The sequence below is a fragment of the Molossus molossus genome, unplaced genomic scaffold (assembly GCF_014108415.1).
Source record: "Molossus molossus isolate mMolMol1 unplaced genomic scaffold, mMolMol1.p scaffold_m16_p_1, whole genome shotgun sequence".
In the NCBI taxonomy this organism is placed as follows: Eukaryota; Metazoa; Chordata; class Mammalia; order Chiroptera; family Molossidae; genus Molossus; species Molossus molossus.
In genome coordinates this window covers 109245677-109261816 of record NW_023425344.1, presented here as the reverse complement: position 1 = coordinate 109261816, position 16140 = coordinate 109245677, and the positions used below count along the sequence as shown (strand labels likewise).

Here is a 16140-nt window from a genome sequence, read left to right as displayed (position 1 = left end):
AATTGGTTAACAAATAGAAGACATGTGTTTGGATCATAGAATAATGCCTGAAAGTTTCATCAGCTGGGAAATTTGAACTGAGTCATTGACATGGCTTACCTAGTCTTGATGCTCTTTGAAGTATGCATTGCATGTACTGTTTAATCACATTATTTACCCTTTAAACACATCCGTTCCTCTTTCTCTAGAGTATGCTATCCATGAATCCTAGTGGGGTTTTTTTTATTAATTAATTTTTGTTACAGATGTTTCTCCTTTTTCCCCCACTGATTCCCCCTTCCCCCTCCCTCCCTGCCCTTTCCCCAGTTTGTGGTCCATGTCCACTGTTCATGCATACATGCATATAAGTTCTGTGTTTTATCTCTTCCCCACCACCCCCCTATTTAGGGGATTGTCAGTCTGTACACCACTTCCACGTCTCTGGGACTACCCCCTTCCTCAGACTGTTATGTTCATTATATTCCACAAATAAGTGAGATCATATGAAACTTGTCTTTCTCTGTTTGGCTTGTTTCACTTAGGCTGATACTTTCAAGGTCCCTCCATGTAGTCTCAAAGGATAAGAGGTCTTTCTTTCTTACAGCTGCGTAGTACTCCATTGTGAATATGTATCACAGCTTGCTTATCCATTCGTCTACTGATGGACACTTGGGCTGTTTCCAGATCTTAGCTATTGTAAATAGTGCTGCTACAAACATGGGGGTACATATATTCTTTCTGATTGGTATTTTAGGCTTCTTAGGGTATATTCCTAGAAGTGGGATCACTGGGTCAAATGGAAGTTCAATTTTTAATTTTTTGAGGTAACACCATATTGTTTTCCATAGTGGCTGCACCAGTCTGCATTCCCACCAGCAGTGCACTAGAGTCCTCTTTTCTCCACACACTCGCCAACACTTGTTGTTTGATGATTTGTTGATGGCAGCCATTCTGGCAGGTGTGAGGTGATACCTCATTGTTGTTTTAATTTGCATCTCTCTGATGATTAGTGATGATGAGCATTTCTTCATATGTTTCTTAGCCATTTGTATGTCCTGGTTGAAGAGGTGTCTATTTAGTTCCTCTGCCCATTTTTTAATTGGATTCTTTGTCTTTCTTTTGTGGAGTTGTATGAGCACTCTGTATGTATTGGAAATTAACCCCTTATCTGATATATCATTGGCAATTATGCTCTCCCATACAGTGGGTAGCCTTTCCATTTTGATGATTGTTTCTTTTGCTGTGCAGAAGCTTTTGAGTTTGATGTAGTCCCATGTGTTCATTTTCTCCTTTGTTTCTATTGCCTTAGGTGATGTGTCAGTAAAAATTCTGCTGCGTATGATGCCTGAAATTTTGTTGCCTACAGTCTCTTCTAGAATTTTTATGGATTCATGAGTTACATTTAAGTCTTTTATCCATTTTGAGTTTATTCTCATGTAGGGTGTAAGTTGATGGTCTAGTTTCATTTTTCTGCAAGTAGCTGTCCAATTTTCCCAGCACCATTTATTAAAGAGGCTGTCCTTACTCCACTGTATGCTCTTGCCACCTTTGTCAAATATTAATTGAGCATATTGCCTTTGGTCCATTTCTGGGTTCTCTGTTCTGTTCCACTGGTCTATATGCCTGTTCTTGTGCCAGTACCAGGCTGTTTTGATTACAGTAGCTTTGTAGTATAACCTGAAATTTGGTATTGTGATCCCTCCAACTTTGTTCGTCCTTTTCAAGATTGCTGTGGCTATTCGAGGCCTTTTTTGGTTCCATTGAACTTTTGAAATATTTGTTCTAATACTGTGAAGTATGCCATTGGTATTTTGATGGGGATTGCGTTGAATCTATAGATTGCTTTGGGTAATATGGACATTTTAATGATGTTAATTCTTCCAATCCATGAACAGGGTATGTGCTTCCACTTTTTTATATCTTCCTCTATTTCTTTTTTCAATGACCTGTAGTTTTCTGGGAATAGGTCCTTTATTTCTTTGGTTAAGGTTATTCCTAGGTATCTTAATTTTTTTGCCGCAATGGTAAATGGGATTTTTTGCTTAGTTTCTCTGTCTATAAATTCATCATTGGTGTATAAGAATGCCATTGATTTCTTGACATTAATTTTGTATCCTGATACTTTGCCAAATTCATTTATTAAGTCTAGTAAACTTTTGATGGAGTCTTTGGGGTTTTCTAGGTATAGTATCATGTCATCTGCAAATAATGACAATTTCACTTCCTCCTTTCCAATTTGGATCCCTTTTATTTTTTCTTCCTGTCTGATTGCTGTGGCTAAGACTTCCAGTACTATGTTAAATAGGAGTGGCGAAAGTGGGCATCCTTGCCTTGTTTCTGTTCTTAAGAGAAATGCTTTTAGTTTTTGCCCATTGAGTATGATGTTGGCTGTAGGTCTTTCATATATGGCCTTTATTATGTCTAGATATGATCCCTCTATTCCCACACTGCTGAGCGTTTTTATCAGAAAAGGATGCTGGATTTTGTCGAAGGCTTTTTCAGCCTCTATTGATATTATCATGTGGTTTTTATTCTTCATTTTATTTATGTGGTGTATCACATTTATGGATTTGTGAATATTGTACCAGCCTTGCATCCCTGGGATGAATCCCACTTGATCATGGTGGATAATTTTTTTGGTGTGTTGCTGGATCCGATTTGCTAGTATTATGTTCAGGATTTTGGCATCTATGTTCATCAGGGATATTGGCCTGTAGTTTTCTTTCTTTGTATTGTCTTTTTCTGGTTTTGGAATTAGAATTATGCTGGCTTCATAAAACGAGTTTGGAAGTCTTCCTTCTTCTTGAATTTTTTGAAATAGTTTGAGGAGAATGGGTATTAGTTCTTCTTTGAATGTTCGGTAAAACTCCCCCATGAAGCCATCTGGGCCTGGGCTTTTGTTTGCTGGGAGAGTCTTGATTACATGTTCAATTTCTTCTGTTGTTATTGTTCTGTTCAAGTTTTCTATCTCTTCCTGATCTAGTTTTGGGAGACTATGTGTTTCTAGAAATTTGTTGATTTCGCTTAGATTGTCGAGTTTGTTGCCATATAATTGTTCATAGTAGTTGTTAATGATCTTTTGTATCTGTGGTGTCAGCTGTTGTCCCTCCTCTTTCATTTCTGATTCTGTGTATTTGGGTTTTCTCTCTTTGTTTCTTGGTGAGTCTAGCTAAGGGTCCATCGATCTTGTTTATCTTTTCGAAAAACCAGCTCTTTGTTTTATTGATCCTTTGAATTGCTTTTTTGGTCTCAATGTCATTCATTTCTGCTCTGATCTTTACTATTTCCTTCCTTCTACTTGCTCTGGGGTTTTCTTTTTGTTTGCTCTCTATTTCTTTAAGTTGTGAGGTTAGATAGTCTATTAGAGATTTTTCTTCTTTTTTGAGGTAGGCCTGTAGTGCTCTGAACTTCCCTCTCAGAACTGCTTTCGCTGCATCCCATAGATTTTGTGTTGTTGTGTCTTCATTTTCATTGGTTTCCAGGAATTTTTTTATTTCTTCCTTGATCTCCCCGGTGACCCATTCATTGTTTAATAACATGCTATTTAGCTTCCATGTGTTCCAATGTCTTTCTATGTTCTTCTTGTAATTGATTTCTAGTTTCATGCCATTGTGATCTAAGAAGATGCTTGATATGATTTCAATCTTCTTGAACTTGTAGGGACTTAGTTTGTGCACTAACATGTGGTCTATTTTTGAGAATGTCCCAGGTGCACTTGAGAAGAATGTGAATTCTGTACTTTTGGGGTATAGTTCTCTGTAGATATCTATTAAATCCATTTGGTCTAGTGCTTCATATAGAGTCTCTGTTTCCTTGCTAATTTTTTGTCTAGAGGATCTAGCCAGCGGTGTCAGCGGGGTGTTGCAGTCCCCTGCTATGATTGTATTGCTATCGATTTCTCCTTTGAAGTCCTCCAGACGTTTTTTAACATATTTTGGTGCTCCTCTATTGGGTGCATATATGTTTATCAAGGTTATATCTTTCTGTTGGATAGTTCCTCTCAATATTATGTAGTGGCCTTCTTTGTCTCTAATTATGGCCTTCATTATGAAATCTATTTTATCAGATATGAGTATTGCTACCCCAGCTTTTTTTTCTTTTCCGTTTGCTTGGAAGATTTTTTTCCATCCCTTCACTTTCAATCTATGTGTGTCTTTTGTTGTGAGGTGGGTCTCTTGTAAACAACATATAGATGAGTTATGCTTTCTTATCCAATCAGCTACTCTGTGTCTTTTTATGGGAGCATTCAGTCCATTTACATTTAAGGTGATTATTGATATGTACTTATTTATTGCCATTTTTGTTTAGTGTGGTCCTATTTTTCTTCCTATTTCTCCTAGTAATTACAGCAGTTCTTTTAACATTTCTTGCAGTGCTGGTTTGGTGCTAATGTATTCCCTTAGCCTTTTTTTGTCTGGGAAGCTCTTTATTTGACCTTCTATTTTGAATGATAACCTTGCTGGGTAGAGTAGTCTTGGATTCAGATCCTTGTTTTTCTTGACCTTGATTACTTCCTGCCATTCCCTTCTAGCCTGTAGTGTTTCTTGTGAAAAGTCAGCTGAGAGCCTTATGGGGTTTCCTTTGTAGGTAACCTGTTGCTTATCTCTTGCTGCTTTTAGGATTCTCTCTTTGTCTTTAATTTTTGGCAGTTTGATTACTATGTGTCTTGGTGTGGGCCTGTTTGGGTTCTTCTTACTTGGGGCTCTCTATGCCTCTTGAACTTGAATGCCTCCTTCCTTCACCAAATTAGGGAAGTTTTCTGTCACTATTTCTCTGAATATATTCTCTAACCCTTGCTTATTTTTTTCTTCTTCAGGGACTCCTATGATGCGAATATTATTCCGTTTCCAGTTGTCCCACTGTTCTCTTAAGCTGTCTTCCTGTTTTTTAATCGTTTTTTCCTTTTGGTTTTCTGATTGCCTGATTTTTTCTAGCCTGTCTTTTAATTCACTGATCCGGTCCTCAACTTCCCCTACTCTGCTTTTTAGACCTTCCAATGTGTTTTTTATTTCTAATATGTCATTCTTCATTTCTTCCTGTTGGTTTTTAATTTCCAACTGGTTGATTTTCAACATTTCTATGTCTTTACTCATGGTGCTCATATCCTTACAAATGCTGTTGAGCTTCCTCAACATCATGGCTCTAAATTCTAGTTCTGTTAACTTGCTTAACTGCACCTCATTTAGCTCATCTTCCGTAGAGGTCTCATGTTCTTTCATTTGGCTTTTGTTTCCGTTTTTCACCATTTTGGCTATCACAGTGGGCTTTGGAGTCTGCCAAATTTTCCCTGTGGGTGTTGGTGTTCTGCTGTTTGTGATTCCCTCTCCTGGGTTTGGATGAGCCAGGGAGGACCCACCTTAAACCCCACTTTCAAGTCTTAGCTTTTCTGGTTAGTGTTGCTAGCCCATGGAATGGTAGTTATCCTGTAGCTTTTTTTTTTTTTTCCTGGAGGCTGTTAGAAGAGGTTACCTGAAGACCTTTGTTTTCTGAGTTGCCTGAAAAACTCCCTCAGGTGCTCAGTGTAATAGGATTTCCTGAGGTTGGGGCAGCTGCTGGTTGTTAATGGGCCTCAATTAGCATTTCAATGGCCACCAGGTGGGATTGAATCTCTGAGGGAGGGGCCTCCACCTCGCCTCTCCCCAGGGCCCTGGGAAGGAGTAAAATGACCACAGTCCTGCTTGGCTGCACTCAGGGAAATCTCTTAGCACCCTCCAAAACCCGAGTGTCCCCACACAGTTCCAGTCCAGTCTGCCTTCCCTCTGCTGAAGCCCAAGGTGAGTGGCTGCTGCCAATTTAGCCTCTGTCTAGACTCTGCATTGTGGAGCCGCCTAGGACTTTTAACCCGAGGCCTCTGCTTCCAGCCAAGGGCGGCCACGGCTGTGTCAGCAGCAGAGGGTTTTGCACTCAGCAGAAGCCCCAGGACTGAGCCGCAGTAGCGGGACACTGCCGGGGTGGCAGCAGCTTCCAGCAGAGTCCGCTCATCCCTGTGAGTCTGTGTGGCACCAGCCGAGGGCTTATCACGCAGAGTTCGCAGGACTCAGCCTCGGTAGCAGTGTCCCGCCGAGTCCCCTGGTCGCAGCCAGTCCGTGCCAGTCCGTGCCAGTCCGTGCAGCACCAGCCAAGGGCTTAGCAGGCAGCAGAGTTCGCAGGACTCAGGCGGGGTCGCAGCCGAGGCGGCAGCAGCAACTTCCCACCGCTGAGTCCCCTGGTCCCCATCCAGGCCGCTGAGGACCGTGGGCTCCTGAGGACCATGGGCTCCTGGCCCCCTCTAGCATCCTCGCATGCCTACCAGGATTGAGTCGGTGTCCCTGGTTATGTGGTCCTCCCAGGTGTCTTTCGGTTGCCCCTTCCTGAAGATTTGCCTGTATTTTCATTGTGAATCCAGTTTGGTCCTGGGAGATGGTCTGTGTAGCTCCATTCACTCTGCCGCCATTTTTCCTTCCTCCTAATCCTAGTGTTTTAATCATTTCTTTTCCTGTGTGAAGATCAACCCCAGCTAGTTTTCCCTCATTCGTACAAATGACAAGAAAAAGCATAAAAACCCTCTGAGTTCTTGTTTTTCCAAATCTATACTGTTCTTTCTCTCAGAATGTTTTTTACTCTCCCCTTCTACGTAACAATCACTAAAAATCTAGTCAAGTCCATCTTTGAAATAGTAAAGTGTTTATTAATTTTTACTCAGGGAAAAACTCCCAAAGCTGCTCTTCTAGAGTACGTTTCTAGCATTTTGAGTAAAATTTGAATAATTGCTGTTCTGGTGGTTTTGCTATATATAGTGGAGCCTGGAGGATCTTGTAGAACTGAAAATGTGTTTCAAGTGCAAGGATGTGGTGGAATAAGCAATAGAGTCCGCTGCTATTTTGGAGAAAATGATATAAGTTTCAGGAGCTTGAAAAGGATTGTCTCTTGTCCCTACTATTTCTTAATCATGAAAAGTCTTTTGATATAATACATCACTACTTAATCATATTTTATCCCTTTGATAGTGGATGTTAAGACTTTATCAAGGAATCCTGCTTTTAGAAACCACAAAAAGAAAGTAAACTCTGCTCATTTTTTTAAACAAAATTTCTATTCAATCCATATTGTACTGTCTTCTCCCAGAGCAACATATGATGGTCTAACTTCACTCCGTGTTAGAGTGTTCACAGTGCAGTAAAACATACAGATTTAGTTTCGCTTCTGCAATCTATTACTGAATAAAAGAGCAATCAGATATAATTGAAACTAAATTGGATTTAATTGTCCTACCGATGTATAATATTCTTATCCTTGGTTGCAGATCATTTTTCATTATCACTTGTATGGAAATGGCATCGGGGCACTCACCTTGCTCCAGACATCAGTCTCCAACCAAACAAAGTTCCTAGTCAATCTCACAGCAGAACAAGGCAACTTCTGGCAGCGGAAAGAGGTGGTGCTGTCTGGCGAGGAGGACTTCCGGCTCACATTTGAAGGCAGAGTTGGGAAAGGACACCGTGGCGACATTGCACTGGATGACATCGTGCTTACGAAGAGTTGTCTCCCATCCCGTCGGTCCGTGAACGGACAGCCAGCGGTGCCTCTTCCAACAGGTACGTTTTAGTTTGTGTGTGTTTGGTGGTTTTACAGGGTAGAAAGTGGGAAGGGAGAAAGGGGATGAAAAGGAATAACATACACAGGTAGTAATGTACTGCTTTCATCATGAAAAGAAACTTTGTATTCTAAAAAGTTACTTGTCAGGCCTTTTCTTATAAAAGTATCTTTCAAGTTTTCTCCAAGCTTCGGTATATTTAGCAGTTCCTGAGTTCTGTTTAGTCAGCCTTTTTTTTAGATCAATAAAATAAGAGCAGACACCTTTGTTTGCAGTCTGATACACAATTTAATCTTTAAAAATATTGGTTCACTCAATAAAATGTATGAACACCGAAGGCAGAGATATTCAGTCTTAGTTAGCCATTACTGTGGTTATGCTGTTTTCTTTATTCTTGTTAGACTGACAAATCTAATCTGAGTAGCTGAGTTTATATATTTAAATAGTTTAGATGACTAAATATGTCTATATATTCTTTCAACCTAAAGTATCTTTTGGTAATGTGTCTAAAGAATTATGTTAAAATTTTGATTTGATAGATGTTCAATATAAAACATACAGTGACAATGTAAGAAGTGAAAATAGCAAGCACCATGAATGCACAGAATATACTAGAGGTATGAGATGAAAACAAACCAATATGTATTATTAAAATGACAAAAGAGCAAATTGTGTCAGTTGATAATATGACATATTAATATTTAAACCATGAGTTTAACATCAAAAACAAAAGTGCCGTTTCTTTGGTAGCTAAATTCTTTCTCTTATAATTAATGAAAACAAAAGTGCTTTAAGAAGAATGCATTTGTTTGCTTTGGCTTTTAAGATGTTTGATGCAGTAAGGAATATTGCCATTTCTACCTCTGTACCCATTCATTTCAAAGGGAGCATTTTAAATTAGTTAAGAGAAAGTTTCTAGGTCAATGTTTTACAGTTGACAACCAGTTAAATAGGATCCTTGCCTACCATGTGTTTAGCACTATATGGAAAAACATAGAGGAGAACAAACAAACATTTCAAGACTGTGTTAAAGAATAAGTATATGTACAAGAATGAAATGTGAAAGCATTTCAGAAACCTCAGACTAACCTACTTCCTTGAGAAAAAATTTGCTTTGCAGTCTGTGTGGCTGTTTGAATGACAGGTTTGCTAGCTCTTGTACGGGTCTGGTCTTTTTAATAGTAATTTTTATCATAACAAAAAAGTAATCTCGTAGCATCTGAGCAGAAAGAGAGTAAAATTTTATGTTGAATCACTTCAAACATTAATGAGCAACTACTACATGGGGTGCAAGAGGAATAAACCAATCTTGTTGAAAATATTAAATTTTTAAACCTGTGAAATCTTGAATAAGTTAATTTTTCTGTAAACTTCCAAAGGGAAAATTCAAAAGTATCTACAAAGTGGTAGAAAATATATATTAATTATCAAATTAAGGGTACATATTCATAATGTTAGAGTTCTTTATTCTTTGAGGTATTATATTACATTTTTTGATGAATAGAAAATAAAAGGATTTCTGTTCTTCAGAATCACTCAAGGAAAAGGGGAACAAGAAAAATACCTCAAATAACTCTAATAGTAGTTAGAATATGCTCAAGTGCCAAGAGAAATAAACAAAATGGTATAAAGGTACAGAGATGATGAAGCAAACATCCAGTTGAGAACATCTAATCTGAGACATCTTTACAGGATGCCCAGATGTTGGAACCAACCACACTTGGACTTGGTAGGAAGGAACGAGCCCTTCATTTTGCAAGACGGGGAGGCCGAGTGTGAGCACTGTGGACTGAGTGTGACAGGAAGGGCACTGTGGGCAGGTCCAGGGGCGGGAGAGAGCTGAGATGGTGTCGTGCAGACCATGGAGGTGAACTGTGTGGGGTGATTTGGCTGAAGCAGAAATCTTATGTAGCTGAGCATCTGAGATAAAATATAACACAGGAAACAGGGAGCTAAGCTGAATATTAGTGTGTTTTTATTTTTTCCCAAAACAAACATACACTGAAAGGTTTCATAAAATAAACAAGAAAGGAAGGACAGAAGAAAGAAAGGAGAAAAGGAGGGTGGGAGGGAGGAAGGCAGGCAGGCAGGCAAGAATAAAGGGCCAAAAAGCTGATACAATGTTCATTAATTTCGAGTATGATAATTGGTATGAATGGCTGTAGTAGAAAGAGCCCCCACCTCCCCCAACCAAAAAAATTACCAAATGTCTTTATTTATGCTATTTGAAAAATTCTGAAAATTGAGGTGAAATGATTTAGTGGTTTCCTAGCAATCTCCTCTGTGTCACCTACATTCAACTGCAGCAGATGGAAACACATGTGGAGTAAGCGTTCCTAGAAACCATTTGAGGCGCCTTTACCTTGCCTCAGAGACCAAACGTATATGCCTTTCTCTTGGTGAAAGTGAAAAGCTTAAGTTTTTGAGACTTGAAATGTGAAATATTTCTGAATAACTATGATTTCATCATGAATTCACAGGACTCTGTTGGAGTCTCTGATTTTTTAAAAGAAGGCCATCTGTCTGTCTATCTATCTATATCAATCATCTATCATCTATCTATCATTTATCTATCATCTATCTATTTATTATCTATCTATCTATCTATCTATCTATCTATCTATCTATCTATCTATCTATCATCTATCATCTACCTATCTAATCTATTTATATATGGGGGGGGGTGTGTATCCTGAACAAATGAAACATCGTACTGCTTCCTCTGATCTTCACGAAAGCTGGTGTAGAGTTTACCGGCATCACGGACGTCTCACAGAAGTATGAGTCACAAATGTAAGCCACATATGTGATTTTACATTTTCTAGTAGTTATGTCCAAAAAGTAAAATAAATTTTAATAATATATTTTCATTAACTCAACGTATTAAAATATTATTATTCAACACAAGGGCACTATAAATTATTAATATTTCACATTCTTGTTCTCATATTAAGTCTTTAAGTCCAGTGTATATTTTACCTAACAGCTCACTCAGTTTGGATTAGCCACATTTCAGTTGCTCAGAAGCTACTCTTGGCTAATGGCCACCCTAGTAGGGAGCACAAGAGTTGAAGTGAACACTGGGGCACTTTCAGGTCTGTCCCTGACAAGGGGGTTCCATTTGTCGGGGTAAAATGTGTAGATTCCCAAGAATGACAGTTGTATTCTTACTTAAATAGAAGCACAGACATGCACCCCGAGGCCAGATGTGAACGGCACAAGTAGTGTGCTCTAGTGGGCTGGTCTCAGACTTCTTTCTACGTGCTGCGCTCCTCTGAGACTCAGCTTCCTCTTCTATAACGCGAATAGATTATCACCTATTTCTTATGTTCTTGGGCTCTTACCTTATGTAGCCTATGGAATTTGTCTAGTCACATGGCTGGTATAAGGTAAGCATTTATTCAATAAAATCATCTCATTTCATATTTTGGGGCACCTTTGTCAGTATTCCATAGGCAATGTAGCCATCTGAGACTAAGTCTTCATTATTTGCATTTTTATTAAAACATGTTTCTACCATTTGTTTTTTTGACAAAATTATGTTTCTTGCAGAGATCACTGCATTTAATTATTTTATATTATATTATAATCATTCAATCTTATCACTTATTTATTAATTATTATTTTTTAGGGTTGTTTTGGCTATTCTTTTTTAGGGTTGAAAATCTTATCACTTATTGATAACCTTTTGTTATTTTTTAATAAGTCATGAATAATGTGTATGTAAGTGTGTATCTTTGAAATGTTTAATAATTATTAATTTCTTATTATGGCAAAAACACTTAACTTGGAACTTTCAAGGTTAGAAAAGGGTAAATGAAAGTATGTTCCACAAGCAGTACCTACATTTATTAAAGTTCTGGAATTGACTCCAATTTGTGCAGCCTTTTCATCTACATTCATGAGTGTAGGTGAACAACTCTGTCAAGGAAAGCTTAAAACAGGAGAGACAAGAGGAGACAAAACATATATATTTAGAAACAAACAATTAAACTTAATCTGGAATCAGTGATTCTAATTAGTCAAATAAGACCCAGGGATTGCCCAACCAGTGTGGCTCAGTGTATTGAATGTAGTCCTATGGACTGAGAAGTTCCAGTTTGATTTCCAGTCAGGGCACATACCTGGGTTGCTGGCTCGATCCCCAGTGGGGGGTATGCAGGAGGCAACCGATGGATGTATCTCTCTCACATAGATATTTCTTTCTTTTTTTTTTTTTTTATCCTCACCCGAGGACATTTTTTCATTTTTTGTTCAGGTAGAGTGGGAGGGAGAGAGAGGAACAGAGAGAGAGAGAGAAACATCGATGTGAAAGGAACACATCGAGTGGCTGCCACCCGTACAACTGACCAGGGCCGGGGACAAACCGCAACCGAGGTACATGCCCTTAGCGGGAACCGAACCTGGGTCTCTCAGGACCGCAGGCCGACGCTCTAACCGCTGAGCCAAACTGGCCAGGGCTCACATAGATATTTCTTTCTCTCTCTCCCTTCCTCTCTAAGAAATCAACAAAAGCATATTTAAAAAAATGTGCCCAGGGATTTAGTAGAAAAATTAGTATTAAATTATTATTAAGTTTCCAGAAGTTATATTTAAGAGCTTATTTTTATTTATTTATTTATTTTAGAAAGGAAGACTCAATGTTTTCCCACTATTACATATATTGGGTGACATGAACATAAGTAAGAGTGAAAAAATGTGTTCATAAAAATGCCTCTTTTTAACTTTTTACTGAGTTAATTGGGATGGCATTGATCAATAAAATTGTATAGGTTTCAGGTGTATAATTCTATAATACATCATCTTTATATTGTATTGTGTGTTCAGCACCCCAAGTTATGTTACCTTCCATCACCATTATCACCCCTTTACCTTTTCCTACCACCACCACCCCCTCTTTTCCTCTGGTAATCACCATACTGTTGTCTGTGTCTATGAGGTTTTTTTTTGCTTTATTCCCTTCACGTTTTTTACCCAGCCCCCCAACCCCTCCCCTCTAAGAGCTTATTTTGATTACAATTCTGTTGATTGCTATGTGATGATGGATAAGTTATTATTTAATGGATTTTAATGTGAAAAAAATCAACCAAGATTTCTCTTCTAAATGTCCATCTGCAAATTCAGCCACTATCATATTCTCTGTATTATTGGCATATATTTAATAAAATCTCTAAGTTTAAAGAGGTCAGGAAATCAAGTCTCGTGTGTGTGTGTGTGTGTGTGTGTGTGTGTGTGTGTGTGATATGTATTTTAAGTCCCCACAGTAATTTCCAAATAATGAGTTGTACAAGAAGTATATTTGGGAATATTACATGGTAATCTACTTTTGCCTTAAAAATATATGTAAAGCAATGAGGGCTGAATGCATTAGCTCCTCTTTGAGGTCACTCATTTCCCTGAAATATTTGGCAGTAGTATAAAGGGCTGCTACCTACTGATGAGAAAACTGGCAAAACAAATCAGTCAAAGCCCTGAGTTAGGGGAGTCTGGCTCCAGAGTCCTGAGTTAGGGAAGTCTGGCTGATTGTACTCAGCTCTGTACTTTAGCGAATCCTGTACACAATGTTTGGTGCAACGTACATGCATTTAAAGTTTAAAGTCATGAACTTGAATCTCTGCACTGCTTACTACCTATGTGATTGACCACCTGATCTACTTAACCTCTCTAATTCTTATGTTTCTTGTCTGTAAAAATGGGATTATTGTAATTTATTTCTAAGTGATTTGAAAAATAATTGAGCTAATATATGTTTAAAAAAATACTTGGCATATATTTGATTTTCAGTTATTTCCCCTTTTTCTGCCACTCCTGCTGGGGGGTTTATGAAATTAAACTACAAGTTTAAATTTATTAAAAACATATTGTCTACTTTCTGGTTTTTCTTTATCATGTTTTATTCATTGCTCAAAGCAATGGTTTGGACTCTTCCTTCCTCTTGTCTCTTCAAAGGACTTGCTCTCACAAAACCCCCAAAATATATAATTACTAAATGTTCCGATTTTATTTATTACTTATAATAAGCAATGGAAAAAAAAAAGAAATAGGACTAAAATTCACAGAAGTTGATGAGTTGGTTGGGTACCACATGGGTGTGAAGAGATAATAAGTTAATTTTTAAATATAGAGGCATACTCCTCAGAATGTTTTCCTAGTTAATATTTTCCAAGTAGAACACCTCTTCGTTTTAATATTCCAATTCACAAAATGCATTTATCTCTTCATACTCTGTTTTATTTGAGGGATGGTGTAGGGCTAAGAATTATATTGAAAAAATATATTTACATCACTCCCAGGTCAGTAGAAAACTCTTTAAACAATGTATTATGCAGGGGAAAAAAAGTCAAGTTTATTGCAAATACACCTGGTTGATAAAAAAGGTTTTGAACATTTCATTCAGTGACGAAACAGAGGCTGTTGATCATGATAAAAGAAGCATCACAGCAACAAAAGTCCTGTGAGCCATTATTTCATTGTGCATTTGTCCTGTGTATGTTTCAGCTGTGTCCTATACATAGCCATGATTTTATTTAATGTGAACAATTAAAGCCTCTAGGAACTGGGAACATTTTACGGAAAACTGTGGAGAAGAAGGAGCGAGGCTAGTGAAAAGGAGATTAGAATGTACAAGATAAGAGGATATAACACACTGACCGAAGATAATCTGGCTTTGAAGAAGAGGCAGATTAAGAAAGTAGTTGAAGAGCCCTTAGAATAGTCACCGAGGGATTCACTACTGAGTTTGTTTATGTAAACATGTGATGGTAGTCTAAGGAAGACAACCAGCAAATTAAACTGATGGACATCATTGACTTCTAAGGCTTTGACTTTAATAGGTACTTCTTTCCAGATGACTGCATGTAATATTTAAATTATAACTGAGCGCTGTGGATGACAAGTAACTTCTAATGGTAACAGGTCTTCATTTTTTTCAAATAGAATCAGATCATGTAAATAATATAGATGAACTCGAACAATGAAAAATTAACATGAGGTTTATTAAGCAAAAACCTGGTTTATTGAGACTTGGAAATTAACTACTGAGATATCAAAAAGTATCAAAGCATACTAAGGTGGATGTATCCCTTGGATTCTCTGTGATGTCTGATTAGCTAATTCCTAAGACGCCCTCAATTCTTTGCACAATAAACCGTATTTTGTTCATTTTCCATTGTCTGTGTTTACCTCCATTGGGAACTGTAAAAATCAAAACACTCCATTTTTAATCTCTTAAATAATATGTAATTGTGTTTTTCATAAACTTGATCCTCACTGAAATATTTATATTATAAGCAAAGTTAGAAATTGCAACATTATTGCATTATCTTGGTTATCAAACTAAAATTGAATTATTTTTACTGTTTGAGACCCCAAAATGCATTCTGATTAAATAAAAACCAAGGAAGCTATTTCATATGGTTGAATATAAGTAAAACAACACAGATTACATTTCTGTTGGGAGGAAAATATGATTGTGTGAAACCAAATATATTTCATGTCCCAATAAACTTAATATGTTAGAAAATTTCAGCTTTACTAAAAATGCCATTTGGGCCCTAGCCGGTTTGGCTCAGCGGTTAGAGCGTTGGCCTGCGGTCCAGAGAGACCCGGGTTCGGTTCCCGCTAAGGGCACGTACCTCGGTTGCAGTTTGTCCCTGGCCCTGGTCGGTCGTGCGGGTGGCAGCCACTCGATGTGTCCCTTGCACATCGATGTTTCTCTCTCTCTCTCTCTCCCTCCCACTCTATCTGAACAAAAAATGGAAAAATGTCCTCGGGTGAGGATTAAAAAAACACACACACACACTAAAAATGCCATTTGGCTGTACCCTATTTATATAGTAGTGGAGAGATATGCATTTTAAAATACTCTAATTTTTAACTATATTATTGTTCCAAGAAAATGTTTTTCAATTTAGGATTTTTTCTACATAAGCTATTTCTTTCATTTTATAGTAAGAATATGGAGAATTAGGATATTTGTGTGTGCTATTTTTTAAACTGATATTTGGCCTTTCCAATGCACATTGTCTACTTTAAGAAACATATAGATAGATAATCAAAATAAAATGATCTAATCAGAATATTATCATTTGTTGAAGTGACTTTTGTTTACCTATTGATTGCCTGGAAGCTTTTGTCAAAAATTAATTAATCATATAAGTGTATAGAACTAAAATTGGTATTTTGTCTCTTCCACTGAACTATTTGTCTAATCTTACTACATATTTCTATCCTATGTCATATATATATCTACAGATCTTTATCTCTATCATCTATCTATCATCTATCTATCTATCTATCTATCTATCTATCATCTATCATCTATCTATCTATCAATCATCTATTGTTGTTAATCCACACCCAAGGACATTTTTCCATTGGTTTTTAGACAGAGTGGAAGAGAGGGAGGGGACAGAGATACAGAAAGAGAGAGAAAAATGTTGACGTGAGAGAAACACATTGACTAGTTGCGGGGATCAAACCCACAGTCCAGGTACATGTGCCCTTGACTGGGAATTGAACCCACAACCCTTCAGTCCACAGGCTGATGATCTAACTGCTGAGCCAAACTGGCCATGGCTGTCCTATAT

The 16140-nt window shown here is 37.7% G+C and overlaps 1 protein-coding gene across 1 annotated transcript in view; it reads left to right on the top strand.

The window, feature by feature from the left end:
- Positions 1-16140, top strand: part of MALRD1 (MAM and LDL receptor class A domain containing 1) — a 594562-nt gene that overhangs the window by 219601 nt on the left and 358821 nt on the right. The window contains 1 exon segment of the mRNA XM_036270540.1: positions 7262-7553. Coding sequence (XP_036126433.1) covers positions 7262-7553 — 292 coding nt within the window.